Source organism: Leopardus geoffroyi, chromosome C1 (genome assembly GCF_018350155.1).
Source record: "Leopardus geoffroyi isolate Oge1 chromosome C1, O.geoffroyi_Oge1_pat1.0, whole genome shotgun sequence".
Lineage (NCBI taxonomy): Eukaryota > Metazoa > Chordata > Mammalia > Carnivora > Felidae > Leopardus > Leopardus geoffroyi.
In genome coordinates this window covers 16,794,706-16,811,901 of record NC_059328.1, presented here as the reverse complement: position 1 = coordinate 16,811,901, position 17,196 = coordinate 16,794,706, and the positions used below count along the sequence as shown (strand labels likewise).

Below are 17,196 nucleotides of genomic sequence, written 5' to 3'. Positions count from 1 at the left end.
AGAAAAGAGATCAGCTCTTTGTTGATCTGTCTTGAAGTCAGGCTCCCTGACTTTGGATTCTAGCTCCATCACCGACCGAATGGCTGTAGGCAAATTATTTAATGTCTCCAAGCCTTGATTTTTTTTCATCTGTAGGATACAGGTAATAATAGCACCTGAACACAGTGTCTGGTCTCTAGCAAACCCTCCATAAGTGTTAGCTGCTGATTTCATTATTATTACTATTCTCATGGAACAGCGGAGAAACTGAAGCTAGGAAAGGTTCGGTAAACACCTACTTTTCATACATTATCTCTTTTTTTTTTTTTTTTTTTTTTTAACGTTTATTTATTTTTGAGACAGAGAGAGACAGAGCATGAATGGGGGAGGGTCAGAGAGAGGGAGACACAGAATCCGAAGCAGGCTCCAGGCTCTGAGCTGTCAGCACAGAGCCCGACGCGGGGCTCGAACTCACGGACCGCGAGATCATGACCTGAGCCGAAGTCGGCCACTTAACCGACTGAGCCACCCAGGCGCCCCCATACATTATCTCTTTTAATTCCCCAAACGGCACCACAGGGTAGGTGCTATCGCCCTCATTGTACAGATGAGGAACCAAGGCTGAGGACGATGAAGTGACTCACCCAAGGTGTCACAGCTGGCAAGTGGAGAAGCCGGGATTTGAGCAGTCTGCCTATCTCCCAAGTCTGGGATCTTCCCCCTGTGTCTCCTGCTTCTTCCACATCCCTGGACCCAGGCCAAGGGGACATCAGAACCCTTTGAGCTCCAGAAGGGAGTCCCAAGCTTTGCTGGCACGGCTGGGCTTCCGGGCCAGCTCGGGGACACCCAGCGTCAGGGCCTCCTTGGCAGCTCAGGAGCCCTTTCGGCTGTCCTCCCGAGAGCCACAGGAGCTGCCATCTGAGGCCGTGGGGAATGACAGCTGACACTGATGGGGCACGCAAGAGGACGTACCGGCCGGGGCCCTGACTCAAACAGACTCCCTGGGCCACGGTCTTTCGTGGGTTCCAGAAAGGCCCTGCGGGCTCTGGCCGAGGCTGTTCCCAGGCTCTGCCTCCCCGTGAGAGGCGGAGAAGCCCCATTCAAGCGGGACGCATCCCACTGTGCGCTAAGCCGCTTTCTCCCCACTTACACGTTTCAGATGCTTTTTGTCCTTCCGGCTTCCCATGGACTCAGGCCAAGTGACAAGTTGGTGCTGTGGACATATGTCGTCGCCATAATGGGAATGCTGACCCCACGCTCTCTCCCTGCTGCGGCCAGGCAGCTTGCACCCCGCCCCGGTGCTTGGCATGCCCTGCTCTCAGCCACACGGGACTCCCTCCAGCTCCCTGGAGCATCACACACTCAGAGGCCTCCCACCCGGACCTTTGCAGATGCCGTCCCATTGCCTGGGAAGCTTGCCTTGTCGCTTCTTTCCTGGCTCTTCCTTAAGAATCCTCTGAGAACTTTCTTCCTAGAAGACTGTCCTAGCCCCATTTCACAGAGGCTCAAAGAGGTAAGTTAAAAGAGCCATGGTGATGCCGTGAGTCAGAGCCAAAGGTCCACCGTGGCATGGTTCTATTGTAAGACCATGTACTTTCAGTTCAGCAACTCTGCCCCAAAGAAGAAGCCCGGTGGAAGACATGCCCTCTGCCTTCGAACATGGCAGACACCTGCAAGAAGGAGCTTATGCCTCTGCATTATTCTGGAAGGCAGGAAACAGGAACTGTGGAGGGAGTTACAGGAAAAGAAATGCCCCCAATTCAAGGTTAAGAGGCATTTCTAACAACCTCACTACCTACCAGCTGTGTGACCTTGGGTAAGTCACTTCGGCTCTTAGAAACCCAGTTTCTCATCTACAGAATGGAGATAACAACGCCCTTGCTATTTCACTCTCCCCAACACACCTAACCTAGAGCTTGTAAGCTGCCCACCAGTGAACCAGACCCAGCCGGCAAACGTGGTTTGCTTTGGCCAGGACTATTATTTTAGGATAAACTGAGCAAACGTGTAAGAAACTCATTTTTCCATAAACATCAAAACTTTGAAAATCAGAAGATCTGGCAAAACTGAACCCCGATTCTGGCACAGCAACACGGTCAGGAGTGGGTAGCACCTGACTTCTTTCGAGAGGTCGTGTCCTGTCTCTGGGGTATTACCGTCTAACACCCAGCTCACCTCACTCATTCACAACCAGGGCCAGCTTGTGAGTCTGGGGTCCTCTGGCCACTACTCCTGGAATTTATTATCTGTATTATGTTGGGCTTGATTCTCTGTTCAGTCAGCAAAGAGAAGCCCCATTTCTTTCCTTTTCTTTTTAAGTTTATTTATTTTGAGAGAGAGAGAGAGAGAGAGAGAGAGAGAGAGGGAGCGTGCATGCAAGAGCCTGTGAGTGGGGGAGGGGCAGAGAGCGAGGGAGAGAGAGAATCCCAAGCAGACTCCACGCTCTGTGCAGAGCCCTATGCGGGGCTCCATCCCACAAACCTTACGAGATCAGGACCTGAGCCGAAATCAAGGGCCGGATGGGTAACCGACCGAGCCACCCTGGTGCCCGAGGGAAGCCCCATTTCCTGCTCAATGCTTTAACACATAAAATCTGGATTCTGTGTTGCTCATTGTGTTCAGCAGGTCTTTGGAGGGGATGCTCAGAGCTCAGTGTCCCCCACCCACCCACTTCACCCCGGCACGTATCTCCAAGTGCTCTGAGCCAACCTGCGGTCCCAACTTAGATTTGCTAGCAACAGGCCAATGCCCCTGGACTTTGTAGTTTCCTCCAATGCTTCCCTACTCCTATGGTGGCCCCCGGCCAAGGTGGGAGCGACAAACCACAGTCACACCGTTACGGGTTCTCTGGCAGTTGAATGGAGAACACAGTAACTTCTTGCGATGGCCGTCTGAGGTGGGTGAAAGCACGATCCTCAATGTATTGATGAGGAAACTGAGGCCTCAAGGGGTGATGTGTCCTGCCCTGGGCCACAGGGGCACCTTGGCCCCATTCTCCAAATTCGGTCCCACCAGACCAGGGCCTCCTTCTCTGGCCGCTAGCCTCACGCCAGATCTTGAAGAGCTACGATTTCCGGCTGCTGTTTTCAATTACTTGTAATTGACTGCATAAATATCTATTTCGTGCCTATCATGAGCTTTGTGCTGGGTGTGGGATAAGGTGAAGTGGAGAGTCCTGCGCCATCTCAGGGGAGACAGGTAACACTGGAAGCCAATGCAGGGAGGCGGTGCTGGGGTGGAGAGGGAGGGAACAAGCTTTCTGGCTTCCTGTTACCCGCACCCCTGCACCAGACTATAAACTCCCTGTGGCAGATCGTCTCCAAATATGGCCACCAACAATGCCTTCCATTGCTAAACACAAAGCCACTCCTCCCATTAAGAGGGGTCTGAACCTAAGTCTGGACCACAGGTTGGCTGAGGGTGCATGGAGACGTGTGCCGCGGTGAATAGGTGGGCGGGGGACACCAAGCTCTGAGCATCGGCTCCAAAGACGTGTTGAACACTACGAGTAGCACAGACTCCAATCTTATGTGTCAAACCTTGGCCAAGAAATGGGGCTTTCCTGGGGGTGCCCAGCTGGCTCAGTCAGTATAGCATGTGACTGTTGATCTCAGAGTGGTGAGTTCAAGCCCCATGTTGGACATAGGGCTAAAAGGAAGGAGTAAGGGAAGAAGGGAGGGAAGGGGTGGGGAGGAGGGAAGGAGTGGGGCTTTCCTTTAACGACTGAGCAGAAAATCAAGTCCAGTGTCTTTTCCTGTACACTGAACCTGATGAGGAAGCCTGGGATGAATCTGAGATGCTTTGTGACTTTTTCGGCGGCAAGGGTGATGTTTCGTGATGTTAGAGCCTGGGTCTTTAGAAGACTGGGAAGTTTCTGCTTCTCCATCCTGGAAGCCAGCCACCAAGGAAAGCAAGCCAGTCTGGACTGCTAACGGTGAGAGATCCTGAGGAATGGGGCCAGCCCCTGCCATCCCTGCCAGGGCCTCAGAGAGGGCATGTGAAGCCGGGATGGGCCTTCCCCCACAACCCAGCTGAGTGTGGGCTTGTGAGTGATCCCAGCTGACACCAATGAACGCCCAGCGGAACCCAGCCAATCCACTGAATCAGAAGAAAGAACAGATCTCTGTTTCAAGCCAGTAAGTTTTGGGGTGACTTGTTATGCAGCAAAAGATAACTGATACACTTTCCAGGAGCAAAGCCCTGTTACTTTTTATAGGTCTCCCCTCCATTGCCTGGAGCCTGGCACTGGACATTGAATCCTGGAGCTGGAAGGGCCCCCAAAACCACCGAGTTCCACCCCCTCGCTTTATGGAAGAGGCAGCTGAGGTCCAGAGAGAAGAAGGAGTTTACTCCAGATCACACAGGGAGAGGGGGGCAGACCTGGCAGGAAAACTTGCACCCACAAGGGTAAGAAGAGTCACACAAATGTGTGATGCAAGTTGGTAGCAAGTTACCCCTAGCACTCACATGCTGTCGGAAGAGGCAGCCACGATTCGGCTCCAGCCAACTGTGGCCCCATGGGACGTGGGCCCAGCGAAGCCAGATTGTCTGACTTTTCACAGAAGCCAGAAAGAGGATTTCTCTCTAAAATCTCTTGATTTCTAAATGTTGGCCAGGAATTCAAGTTGGATGGATGATCTCTGGGCCATTGAGACTGGCCTTGGGCTTCAAGCTTGGTCTGGCCGCTGACCTTGGGCAAGTAGCGTTATCCCCTCAGGCCTCAGTTTCCTCATCTCTACAATGGGCCCCATGGCTCCTGCCCACTTACTGGGTTGCTATGAAAACCCGATGAACGAATGCATTTGGAAGTACGAGCTACAAATGGCCCTGTCGCTGTTCCATAGCCTCAGTTCTCTGTGGAGGCGCCCCTCACAATGTAACGAGTTAACACCCGATTTGTCTAAGTTAGAACAACATTATTCTGGCCATTATGACAGAGATTGCATTTTTATGGCAGGTTTGTGAGTTCCAGAACCCTCCCGCTTGCATTATCTCAGGATGTTGATGGAGTCAGAGGCTGGACGGCTGCCCTGGAGACCCTCGCCAGAGCCAAGCCCTTCCTCTGAGCCGGGAGGTACATTCCAGAAGCGGCTTGAGTGGCAGTGCAGAGCCAAGAGCTTCGGAGTCGCCCAGACCTGGGTTTGAAGCCCGGACTCCCACTGCCTCGCTTTGTGTCCTTGGGCCAAAACTCTGAGCTTCGGTTTTCTCATCTGTAAAATGGGCATAATAATAAAACTGCCTGGTGGGGCTCTTGGGGCAAGTGTATCAGATGTGACATACTCGATGCCCTTAATCGAGCATCTGGCACAAGAATTGATTGGCTGATGTCATTAACACGGTATGGAAGTTGGTGCCAAGAAGGAAAGCATAGCTGTAGAAGATCTTACCCCCTTCCTAAGATTAGGGAGGCACAACTGAGCCAGGGATGGGGCCTTTGAGGAAAACCTGGATGGGTCCCAGACAGAGAGGCTGGAGGGGCCTCGCAACTATCCGGGAAGAGTCAGACCCTTGCCCTATAAGGCTCGGAACTTAACTCTGTGTCTTTGGTCTCCCCCAGAGTTGAGTGAAGAGGCGTGAGGGAAAGCCGGAGACAGAGTCCCCCCAGTAAAACAGCACCCACATTCCCCTACTCTGAATCCAGTTTCTGGCTGGTCTCGAGTAATACCAACCAGCTCATGTTTACTGAATGACCATCACACTTGAGGCATGGACTCGGCTTTATCTTTTTAGGGATCAACACATCCATTCCTCACAACCATCTCAAGAGCTGGAAACTACTGTTATCCCCATTTTAGAGATGACAGGTTAAGTAATCAGCCAGAGGACACACAGTAAAGGACAGTCTGACTCCAGAAGGCCTTCTTGTAGCCCCCAGGCTATGCTGTTCATAGAGCAAGAGAAAAAGGGGTCAGGGCTAAGCTAGAGGACTGTGGGAAGTGCTCTGGTGGGGAGCAAAGGTACTGACATTCCATAGTAATGACAACTAATGAGTATCAGTCCGGCCACGGGTCAGGTTGCACTGCTGGTCACTGTATATAGCATCTCATTTAATCCTTGCCGGCAGCTTTAGACAAGCAGATCCATTTACATCTCCAGTCACAGATAAGGGAGTTAAGGCTCTACACATCACTTGTTCAAGGCCACGGAGCAGGGGAAGGTCTCCTCCCTGAGGACACCCGCACCCCCAGGGGGCTAGAGCAAGGCGACAGATGGTTCCAGGAAGCTCACCTAGCATGGCCCAGACTAAGGTGGCCTGGGCAAGCTCCCCAGGTGACACAGGGGCGCCAAAGAGACAGGTGTCTCTTCTCCCACCCTCCAGGAGGCAGCTGCCTTAAGAGGCCCTAAAGGGCTTTCAAGCAGCCTTATCAGACTGAGCTGATCCCAATCAGGAAGCTTCCAGGTGCTGTGGCACAACGGCCCACCCCACCCCTGGGAGCTGTGCAAACATTCTTCCCTGCCCTCCCCCAGCGCAGGCTCTCTGTTCACCAGCAGGCAGGCGGCCCGGGCAGGTGGTGCTAACTCTGATTGATTTCACTTCATTTCAGTCTTTTCCAGTTTACCGCTGAGGTTTCTCTTCCTCTGTCCCAGGAGTCCTGTGTTTTATCTTAGGCCTCTGGGGGCCAAATCTGCCTGCCCAATGGAAAAGACCAGGGGAGTATACTGAAGGTACAGATTCCCTGGCCTTGTTCCTGATCTATTGACTCCCCAGCTAAGTCAGGCAAGCAGGCCAGGCCCACCTCGGCCAGGATGTCCTGATCTCACCCCTCCACCCAGGGAGGGAGCAAGGGCTCCCCTGCCTTGCCCAGTCCAGGCCTCCTATCAAGCCAGCTCCATCCACACCTTTCTGCAGGGGTCTCTCTGTGTGAAGGGGTCTGACCAGTGGCCTAAGACCATAGGTGAGCCCTGGGTGGCCGAGTTGCCCAGCACAGCTGCCCAGAGAACCTCACCACACCCCTGCTCTGAGGCTGATGCAAAACCTTGATGAAGGGGTGGGGTGGGGGTGCAAAAGCCTCAGGAAGGACAACCCCTGGGAGGCACTGTGGCCACAGCAGGGCAGAAGGGCTGGCCGGGGTGGGAGCGAACCTGGAACTCCAGAGTTAGGGGTAGCCAGCCCCCCACTGTGTGCCCAGGTGTAGGCTGGTGTTTTCACCATTACTGAGAACCTTCTGAAACTAAGGCCCCTCTTCCTAGGAAAATCTGCATTAACATGCAGTGTTCAATTACAATTTCAGGGTGATCACAGATCCCCAGACCTAAGGAGGCCTCTGGACCCATGTTGAGCGCTCCCTTGGTGTGAGAACCCAAGTATTTGTCCACAACAAGGCCCTGGACGGGGAGGCAGCGATGGAGCTCTGGGCCCACCCACATTTGTGCGGTTGCCATCCCAAGACTGGGGGACTTTGGGAGCCTGAGTGATGGGTTGAGAGAGACACTGAGGGTTGACTTGTTGCCTGGACAATCCAAATGCCAAAAAGGGGGCCAAATTAGGACACAGCCATCACTGACTACGCCCACGGGTGCTCTAAGGGAGGGGCACTCAAAGGGCCAAGAAGAACATCTCATGTTCATGGCTATGTGCTTGAGTGCCTGGCACTTTATGTGGGTATCCACAGAAACCCCTGGGGGAAACAGAAGTCCAGGGAATCTGAGTTCTTTGCTCAGGGCACACAGCATGCTGGGATTTAAACCCAGGTCTGACTGCCCTCAAACGTTGCGTTTCTTCTCTACCCCACACTATCTATTAGTTGGCTGGCCCTGTTCCCCACCAGAGCTAGAATCCCTTCTCCCTGCCCAGCCCCTGACACGGAATAGGTGCCCGCGGATGGATGGGGGAATGAATGAATAAGTCAACTTGCTTCTGAATTCTACCGCATTTGGGTTTTAAATCTAAGCCCAGATTTCCTGGCTAAGACGGATACATGAAAGCAGCCTCCTTTAGAAATGAAAAGCAGAAGAAACAAGCATAAAAGGAAAACCAATTCCAAATTAATCCCACTGAAGGTCGCCGGGTCTTAGATAGGTAATGCTCAAGAGGTGGGCCCAGTAGAGAGCTGGGATGGGGGTGGGAGAGACAAGAAGTGTATTGGGGGGGTGGGGGAGGGCAGGCTCGTGTCTAGAACATAGCTGCTGCTCCACCCATTTGAATCCTCAGCTCTGGCTGAACTGCATCCTGTGTCCCTGTTCAAGCCAGCCCGTCTGCTTCTCCCTCCAGGAAGACTTCCTTCATCTCCCTGGCCAGGACACAGGGCCTTCATCTCTGTATCATTCTCCTGATATTTATCACATGACACAATGTGATAGATTCGTTCATACGTTCACTCAACACATATTCATTCAATGTTCCGTAGCTGACCGCGTCATTCAGTGACTGGGGACCCATGGGGCTGGGCAAAGTTCTAGGCGCTGGGGACGCTGTAGCAAACACGGCTGATAAAACCCTCGCCCCTACCGGAGTCTACAGTCTAGCAGGGATGGTGGACACAAACAAGGACACTAACAAAGCTCTGATACTTTTTCGGGTGGCCATGGGTGTCATGAAGCAAAACAAAGAAGGTGGGTTAAAAAGTGGCTGAACTAAGCCTGTTTTAGATGAGGTAATCAGGGAAGGCCTCTGGGGAAGTGGCATTTGAATCGAGCTCTTTTTACCACAGCTGTGGACATAAAAATAAGCCAGGTGAGCTCCCTCAGGGAGCTCACAGTCTAGTAGGGAACAGACAAGCTGCCCTTTTAACCGTGTGGGACCAGGTTTGGCTCATCGGAACATCCCACACCCTGGAAGTCAGTGATTTTTCCAAAAGACAAATCTAGCCAGGTCCCTCAATGGCTCAAGAACCTTCAATGGCTCCCCACTGCCCTCAGCATCAAGTTCAAATTCCTCAGCCTTCCATCCCAGCCTTTCAGGACTTGCTCTGCCCTCCATTTTCAACCTGGTCTCCCATGGCTGCCCTCAACACCGATCCCCCTCAGGTGCACCCAAGCAAGTCCCCAGTCATCATGCATCCACGTCCCTTACACAGGCTGCTTCTCTTTCCAGGTAAAACTCTCCTCATCCGCTACAGTCCCGAAGGCAACCTCCTTAACTTTTGAGAACACAGCTCTTCAGTGTGATGGGTGGCTGTGAAAGCTTCATGGCAGGGAGAAGGAAGCAGTGAGAAAACGAAGCAAAGAATAAAGCCGTAAAAGACAAAATAGCCCTCTTCCATCCTAAACCGCCTCTGCTGCCCCAGGTGGCACACAACTTCCTCCTGGCAGCACTCTGGGACGCACTTATCACATTATAGAGTGCCAACTGTTTTCTCTATCGGCTTGTCCCCCTCTCCCTGCTGGCCCCAGGGTCCAGCACCATACCAGCCAAAGAGGAAGCTCCATAAATATTTGGAGATCAAATGAGCAAATGCACGGAGACCGATTTTCTCTCCACTTCAACCTTTGGATTCCATCTAGTGGCTGGTCTGTCATTGGCCTCTTCTCTTGTTGGATGTGTCCCCCCAGGGCACTTCCATCCCTCTCTAAGCCCCCATTCCAGATGCTCCAAGCTTGTGTTTCCCTCTTGGGGGGCAGGGGTGTCTCGTGGTTTAGGGGGGAGATACTCAGCTCACCATACTAACCCAGGAACCCCGCAGCCCCAATTCACATACCCTCTCCCTCCCCTCTCTCATTCCAAAGGCTAGAGCTTTCCCAGGATCTTAATGCTTGGAATAGCCTTGGTACTATGGGGTATGAGGAGAAGGGGGGGAAGGGTACGCCAGCCACGTGGCTCAGGGGATCGGGAACTGCAGGGGCAGCCCTCAAGCGCCCCAAGCTTCAGACCTGTCTCCGCAGACTGTGCTGCTCGCAGGTGGACCCCGTCTCTTCTGGGAGGTGCCACAAGCAGCACTGTCCATCCTCATGGTCCACCCCCCCGAAGGCCACACACACTTCAACATGGCCTTTTCTCATCGGTTATGTCGTCTGAATCTCACAAACACCCCTGTGAGACAGGGAGGATGGGCACTATGGTAACCGTCATCTAACAATGGAGAAACCGAGGCTCAGAGACAGGAAGGGAGTGGGTGCATGTCATGGAATCCCAAGAGATCACCTAGACCATTTTACACCCAGGGAAACTGAGGCCCCTATAAGGGAAGCAGCTGGCCCAAAATCTGATAGTAAATTAGAAGAAGGGCCCTAGACCTCCACCTCATACCGTATCCCCATCCATGGGCCAACTCCTCGTTAACCCCTAACAGACTAGACGCCTTAGTGTTGGGGGGAGGGGCAAAGAAAGAGCCTGAAGCAAGGCTTGGGGTGCCCTCCTCCCACCCTGCCCCCAAGTGGCAGCCCAAGCAGCCATCTCCTCCTGTGATGTCAGCAGCTGATCAGCCCAGTGTCAGGCTCACAGTGCCACCAGGCCACAGCTCATCCGATCCCAACCATCCCCAGCCAGGGCCATGGCCGGACAGACGTGGGCCTTCCATCTACCCCACGGTAATTAAAAACACACCCAGGCCTCTTCCAACGTGAAGAGGGGCCAATTTTCTTCCCCTCCAGCACCGCTGACTGCAACCTAAATAGCAATATTTATGCCAAGCTCCCCATAATACTGTAAACATCCCAATGTATAGCGGGCCAACACATGAGTCATTTCCCCAAAGCCATAGTTAGTAAGTGGTACCTCAGCCATATTCCAGGGAGCTCCCGCCAGCAGCCAGGCCCCAGGGCTGCCCTCCACACCCAGGGCCCCGTGGCACCCTCGCTGCCCCAGCGGCCCCACTCTGGGAAACCACAGGCAGCCGCCAAATCCTCCAGGAGCCGGAGGACAGCTGCCTCCGTTCAAGAAACTGGCTGCCATCTAGGGACACCCCTCCAAACTGTGGTCACTAAAGCGCTCATTTACTCAAAGAAGAACTAAAGTTACAACACAGGGTCCCCTGTCACACCGTTTGCAGAGCCCCATGCCCGGTCTGATCAGGTTTTTGTTTTGGGGTTTTTTTTTGAGCTGCCTGAGAATGGGCTTCCCACCAGCCCAAAGTGGCCTGAGATGAGGAAACATATGCTTCACTCCTCAGCCCATGGTGGCAGAATCCTAGAAGGGGTCACCCTGTTGAGGGGCAAGAAAACCCAGCAGTATGAACAGAGCCCAGGCTCGGGAGACCTCAGACCTGGGTTCTATTTTTATCGCCCAATGGCCATGAGTGAGCTACCGACTTTTCTGAGCCTTGGTCTCCCTTTCTACTAAAAGGGAGTAAGAATCATACCCACCTGGCTTCGGTGGAAGACTTATTTTGGGGAATCCAACGAAATTGTGGGTGGGAAAGCACTTTGTAAAGCTCAAAGTACCTTGTCAACTGTGCAGCACGTTGTAAACCACAGAGAGCTGCCTGCAGTGTGAAGTACTTCATAAACTGTAAAGCGGTTTGGAAACTGTAAAGTGCAGTACACATGAGAACCATTATTCATGTTCGTTTCTTGCCCTACAAGCTTGGCCATTTGTGGTGGACACACCCAGACCCCTCTAACTTTCCCCGCAGAGCAAGCCGGCTCGGGGGACCTGGCAGCCACCCTGAGCCCTTGGGGGTCGGGTGGTACCAACACACGAAAGCCGTGGGGAGAGGGACCAGCGACCCTGGCCAAGGCCAACACATGGCAAGAGCATCTGGTCCGGCCCTGGCGGCAGCTGGAGAGTTCCCGGGGCTCCAGCGGCCACGCTGAGCTCTGCCGCCAGCGGGGCGGTGGCCGGCAGGGGTGCCCGGAGACCCCGCGCAGCGGAGAGATGCCCACGGACCCATCCCCCCCTCCCCGTAGTCCTCCCGGGGAGGGGACCCCATTGTACGCCGCGGGCGATGGGCAGGCACCCGCGCGGGGGGCTGGCGCGTTCACTTCCACTCTGCCGGTCCTCCGCTCTTCGGGGCGCCGGCTGCATCCCGGGGGCGCAGACCGCGCGGGCCCCCACCCCGGCCAGCCGCGGTGCCTCCCTCCCTCTGCTCCCTGCCAAACTTTCCGGCCCCGACTGCGCGCCGGGCCCCGGGGCCGGCGCCCCTCCACCCCGTGCCGAGCCAGGCCAGGCCCGCGCGAAGGGGGTGCCCGGGCCGGGGGCGGCGAACGCGCGTGGGCAGCCCCCCGGCCCTGGGCGGCGCTCGCCGGGCTGGCTACAAAGCCTCGGCAAGATGGTCCCTTCGCCTCCTCCTGGCACAGTCAATCAGCGCCCGCCGCTCCCCGGGCGCCCGCGGGGCCCGCGCCTCCCGGCGCGGCCGGACACACCTCCCCGCGGCCACCTGCGCCCGGCGCGAGCCCCCGGGCAAACTTTGCGGGCCGCGGGGCGGAGGTGGGCGCCGGCGGCCGCCCGTGCCCGGCCGCTCCCCGCCCCCATCGCCCGCCCGCCCGCTCACCTTCCACCGCGGCGAGCAGCGGCAGCAGCAGCAGCGCGGCCCCCAGCCTCCGCAGGGCCATGGCTGCGCTTCCCGGGGCCTCGGGCCGCGGCGCCGCGGGGCCCGGGCGGCAGCGCGCGCCCCGGGCTCGGGGGGCCGGGGGGAGCGGCGAGGCGCGGCGCACACACAGCCGCCGCCACCGCGCAGCCAGCAGAATGAGCCATCCAGCCCGGGCAGAACGGGGACCCGGGCTCCGCCAGCGCTGGGCACGGCCCACCTGAGCCGCGGGCGCGGGGGGAGCCCGGCCGGGCCGCCGCCCCCCGCGCTCGCCGGGGACCCCAGCCGGCCGCGCGCGACCACCGAGCCCCAGCCCCCTGCGTCCGCGGGGCCGCCCGGGGGGCGGCGCGGGAGCTGATGCGCGGAGACCTCGCGCGTCCGGGCGACGGAGACCCCGAGCTCCCCCCGCGCAGCAGTGGTCTCTCCCGGCGCTGTGGCTCCTCCAGATAAAGCAGCGATTTCAGCCCAAATGTTTCTGAATTTTTATTGAATGCTGCAAAGCCGGAGAGCGTCTGGCGCGGCTGACAGGGGCAGGGAGAGGGGACTCGGGGCGGGGGGGTTGGGGGGGGGGGTGAGGGCGGGGAAGGGGCTGCCCAAAGCGGGGACTGGCCCTACCTGTCAGGGCCTGGAGTGCCACCCCCTTGCCTCAGCCCTGCCACCCAGGTCTCTGCGGCTCCGAAAGGGACCAAACAGCAATGAATGAAAAAAAAAAAAAAAAAAAAAAAAAGAGAGAGAGAGAGAGAAAGAGAGAGAGAGAGAGAGAGAGAGAAAGAGAGAGAGAGAGGAGGGGGGGGTGGAGATGGGAACAAAACAGGCGGCTTTCCCAGGCGCTGGGGCTGGGCTGGGGCCTCTGCCTGGGAGCGTGGGCCTTGGCGCTAACGCGAGGGCCTGGGGGGTGGGGGTGGGGGGTCACTCCTGCAGGGGTGGGCCGGGCCTGGCAGACAGACCCCAGGCCTACCCTCCCCGCCTTGTTCTGAGCGAGCCCATGAGCCCCTCCCTGCAGACCCTTCTATCTGTACATTAGGTTTCTCTTTCTCTGTACATCTTGTTCTTAATGCAGTTTGGGGGTGGAAAAGGCAGATGGGGGTATCTGGGGAAGTCTTCTTCCCCCCATGGGATGGACCTCTCTGTGCACCGTGGTTTTGTGCATGGCTGTCCCTTCAGGGAGAACGCAACCCCTTTCCCATCCCTGTGGGCCCAGCCCTGCTCTGACAGCCTTCATCACCATCATCATTAACAGGCTTTGCGGAGGCCGGATGGTGGGCCGGCTGCAGGGGGCCTTCGGGAATCACCCAGGCAGGGCCCCTGGCCTTTGCTAGCTGCCTCCTGACAAACAAAACTTAACCAGGAGCTTCCTGCTCTGTGGAGTGGGTGTCAGTGCCCAGTAGAGGTACAGATGGTTTAAATTCAGTCTACACCACCCAGACCTCTCCTGTCCCTTTGTCCCACAAACTAGCAAAATGTCCCAGCAATCCCTTCCCTTCAGAGCCCATCCTACAGTCCATACCAAGAAAAGGGCACCACGGACTCTGAGACCCCATCTAAGGTTTGGAAAATTGGGTCATCTTTTGAAGCCTCAGGAGTCCAACTGAAAAGGGCATCATCCGGGAAGGCCACCAGGAGGAAGTGGGCCCTGAAGGCTGGGAGAGGCTGCTTGGGAAGGAGACAGAGGAAGAAGGAATTGGGGGGTGGGGATTTCCCCCTCCCAAGCCTGTAGACTCCTCCTTGACCAGGGTCAAGATCCGCTGGGGTAGGGCTGGCCTTTATTTTCAGTTCTTGCTTGGCAGACTTTCCAGGGGACCCAGGGTTTGACAGACCCTGAGCTTGGCCCATCCTGGGGCAAGACTCCCTCTCCTGGGCAGAGCTGCCCCGAACTACTGCCCTCACCCATGCCAACACCCAGGTGCCCTGTCCCTTCCCAACTCAACTAATATTTCTTGAGCACCTGTTACCTTGTGCTGGGTGGATGAAGCTCTTTTGCTGTGTCTATCCCCTGGGGGCCCTTGTCACCGCCTACCCACTCCAGTGGTACCTCCCTCTTTGACCCAAAATAAGAACAGCTGTGACATTAATTGTGAATCTGGTACCAGGCACTAGGCTAAGCTTTGTTTATACATTGTTCCCTTAATCTCTCAACCTTATGAGATAGGTGCTGACCTTTTTGGAGGATGAAACGGAGGACCAGATAACTCGTCCAAGGTCATACAGCAAGTTAGAGTGAGGATCCAACCCCAGGCTTTCTGACCCCAGCTCAGTTCTGTCTTGAGCCTTTCCTGGATGCATAGAACTCAGGGAGGCATTTATCAACTTCCCCCATCCCCTCTACATAGATAAGGAGACCGAGGCCTAAAGAGAGAAGTGACTTCTTCACCATTATGTAATTAAATACACATCAGTCCAGGGGCTTTAACTGACTACAAAGAAAAATAGCGATAATAATAAAATGAAGCTCCCTTCTCTCCCATCTTTTTCTCCCTACACATTATCTTATTCCCCATTTGGGATCCCGTCTGGCCGGGACTCTCCTCACTGGTCTCCAGCAACTGCCTTCAGTGGCACCTTTGTCCCAGCTGTGCACCTCCTCCACTCTAATGGCTGAGATTTGACCCCACCCCACCCCCCACAGAACTTTAATTGACCTTGGCCTCCAACCCCCTCACTGAGCGTTTGCTCTTTTCGGTTTCCTGAAGGATGATGGTCAGCCCCACGCAGCCCACAGCCCATAGCTGGTGTCTCAGATTGTTTGTTTCTGATTTGCATCTTATCTCTGCAACCCCTGCAGACTGTGAGCTGCCTGAAGGCAGTGCCCGGACTCAGAACAATACACTCGCAGGGCAGGAGGCCCCAGAGAGCCTCTGACCCGATCCCCTCAGCAGCAGAGGAAGAGACGGCTTAATTTCATTTGTCTAATGACAACAGCTACTCACATTTGCAATCACGGCTTTAACAGTTTACAAAGCAGTGTTCACACCCATCAGCTCGACTGATGCTAATTCAACCAGCCTATCCTGCCAGCCAGCCTGGCAGCAGGGGAAGCTCCATTCTTCCGAAGGGGAAATTGGGGCCCAGAGAGGGAAAAAAGTACTTACCCAAGGACACACAGCAGACTTTAGGGGTGGGGGTGCCGCTGGAACTAGCCTTCGGTGACCTGATTTGTCCATGTCTCTTTCAATCAAATTTGATTAATAAACATTAATCGGGCACTTCCTATATGCCAGACATTGGGGAGGTAGGGACTGCCATGAACTTCTAGAACCTACCTTCTGAAGTATAAGACATACATATGGGCAAGATAATTAAGATAATGATTAATGCCAGGAAGACACTAAACCAGGATGGGACCTCGGGTGACTGGGGGAAGGGGGCTACTCTAGCCAGGGGAATCAGAGAAGTCCTCTTTGAAGACTGAAACATAAACATGACAGCTGAAACCGGGATGATGAGGGGTCTACCAGGTGGGAACTGCACATGCAAAGGCCCTGAGGTGAGAATATACCGGGTACCTTCTAGGAAGAGTAGCTGAAGCATGGCAAGCAACCGGAGTGTGGAGGAGATTAGGTCAGGGAGAAAGAATATAGATTGTATTTTAAGCGCGATGAGGCACCATTGAGGATTATGAGGAGAGAATCTCTGTGTGACCTTGGGCAATGCACTTGCCCTCTCTGGGCCCCACTTGCCAGGAACGCAGAATGAGAGCACTGGCTGAGGTGCGTTTTCTGAGGCCACTTTCAGCTATGATCCTCCATTGTTGTGGATTGACTGTGGATTCCCTTCTCTTTAGGAAAGAGCAAGGCCTGTGTCCTCATCTCCCCGATACCAGGGGATGCCACCGAGTTCTGGGCCCCTCAGTTCTCCCTGAGGCTCTCTGAAAAGAAAATATGTTATGCTGAGTGACAGAGATAGAGGTTACCTGACAGTATAACTGGGTCTCTGACTCCCATCCTAATGCCCCTTCTCTGCCCAGATGCAGGACCGATGGGAGACATGGCCAGTTGTGGGTCACACCACAGCTGGAGCGAGTGCCCGGGGGGGTGGGCGTGGGCAGGGAGTTCAAGTTTTGGTTCTGCCCCTAGTTTGAGACCTTGGACAGGGCCTTTCCCCTCTCTGGGCCTGAGCCGACAGTCACAGATCTTTCCTCATGAAACTCACAGACCAGTACAGTCCAACAGGGTATAATACAAGCCCCATATGTAATTTTTATTTGCTAGTAGACACATTAAAAAAAAAAAAAAAAAAAAAAAAAAAAAAAGAGGGGCGCCTGGGTGGTGCAGTCGGTTAAGCGTCCGACTTCAGCCAGGTCACGATCTCGCGGTCCGTGAGTTCGAGCCCCGCGTCAGGCTCTGGGCTGATGGCTCAGAGCCTGGAGCCTGTTTCCGATTCTGTGTCTCCCTCTCTCTCTGCCCCTCCCCCGTTCATGCTCTGTCTCTCTCTGTCCCAAAAATAAATAAACGTTGAAAAAAAAATTAAAAAAAAAAAAAACAGGTGAAGTTTATTTTAATATATTTATTTAACCCAGTATATCCAAAATATTATCATTTCAACATGCAACTAATGAACTATTTTACTTTTTTTTTCATACTTTATACTGCAGTATCTCTCAGTTTGCACCAGCCGCATTTCAAGTGCCCTGCTCTTAGCCACATGTGGCTAGTGGTTCGTGGTTACCATATTGAATAGCATAGATTTAGACCCTGACATCAATAATAACCCTATGGAGTAAAAAGTGCTCCTTAATACAGGCTGTCCAAACACTCAAGGGGCATAGAGGAGGAAGTCACTACCTCTTCCCAGAGGAGGAAGGCTTCCTGTAGGA

At 54.8% G+C, this 17,196-nt stretch overlaps 1 protein-coding gene across 5 annotated transcripts in view; it reads right to left on the bottom strand.

Annotated features, from left to right (window-relative positions):
* The window catches only part of EPHB2 (EPH receptor B2), a 194,221-nt gene extending 181,682 nt beyond the window's left edge, over window positions 1-12,539 (bottom strand). For 3 of the 5 annotated variants that reach the window (XM_045476069.1, XM_045476071.1, XM_045476070.1), the window contains exon 1: window positions 12,348-12,536. In XM_045476069.1, coding sequence (XP_045332025.1) covers window positions 12,348-12,408 — 61 coding nt within the window. In that variant the 5' untranslated portion in view covers window positions 12,409-12,536. Of the gene's footprint in view, window positions 1-12,347 lie in introns of all 5 variants that reach the window. The other 2 variants (XM_045476072.1, XM_045476073.1) reach the window with 2 other exon arrangements.
* Window positions 12,540-17,196: the final 4,657 nt, after the last annotated feature.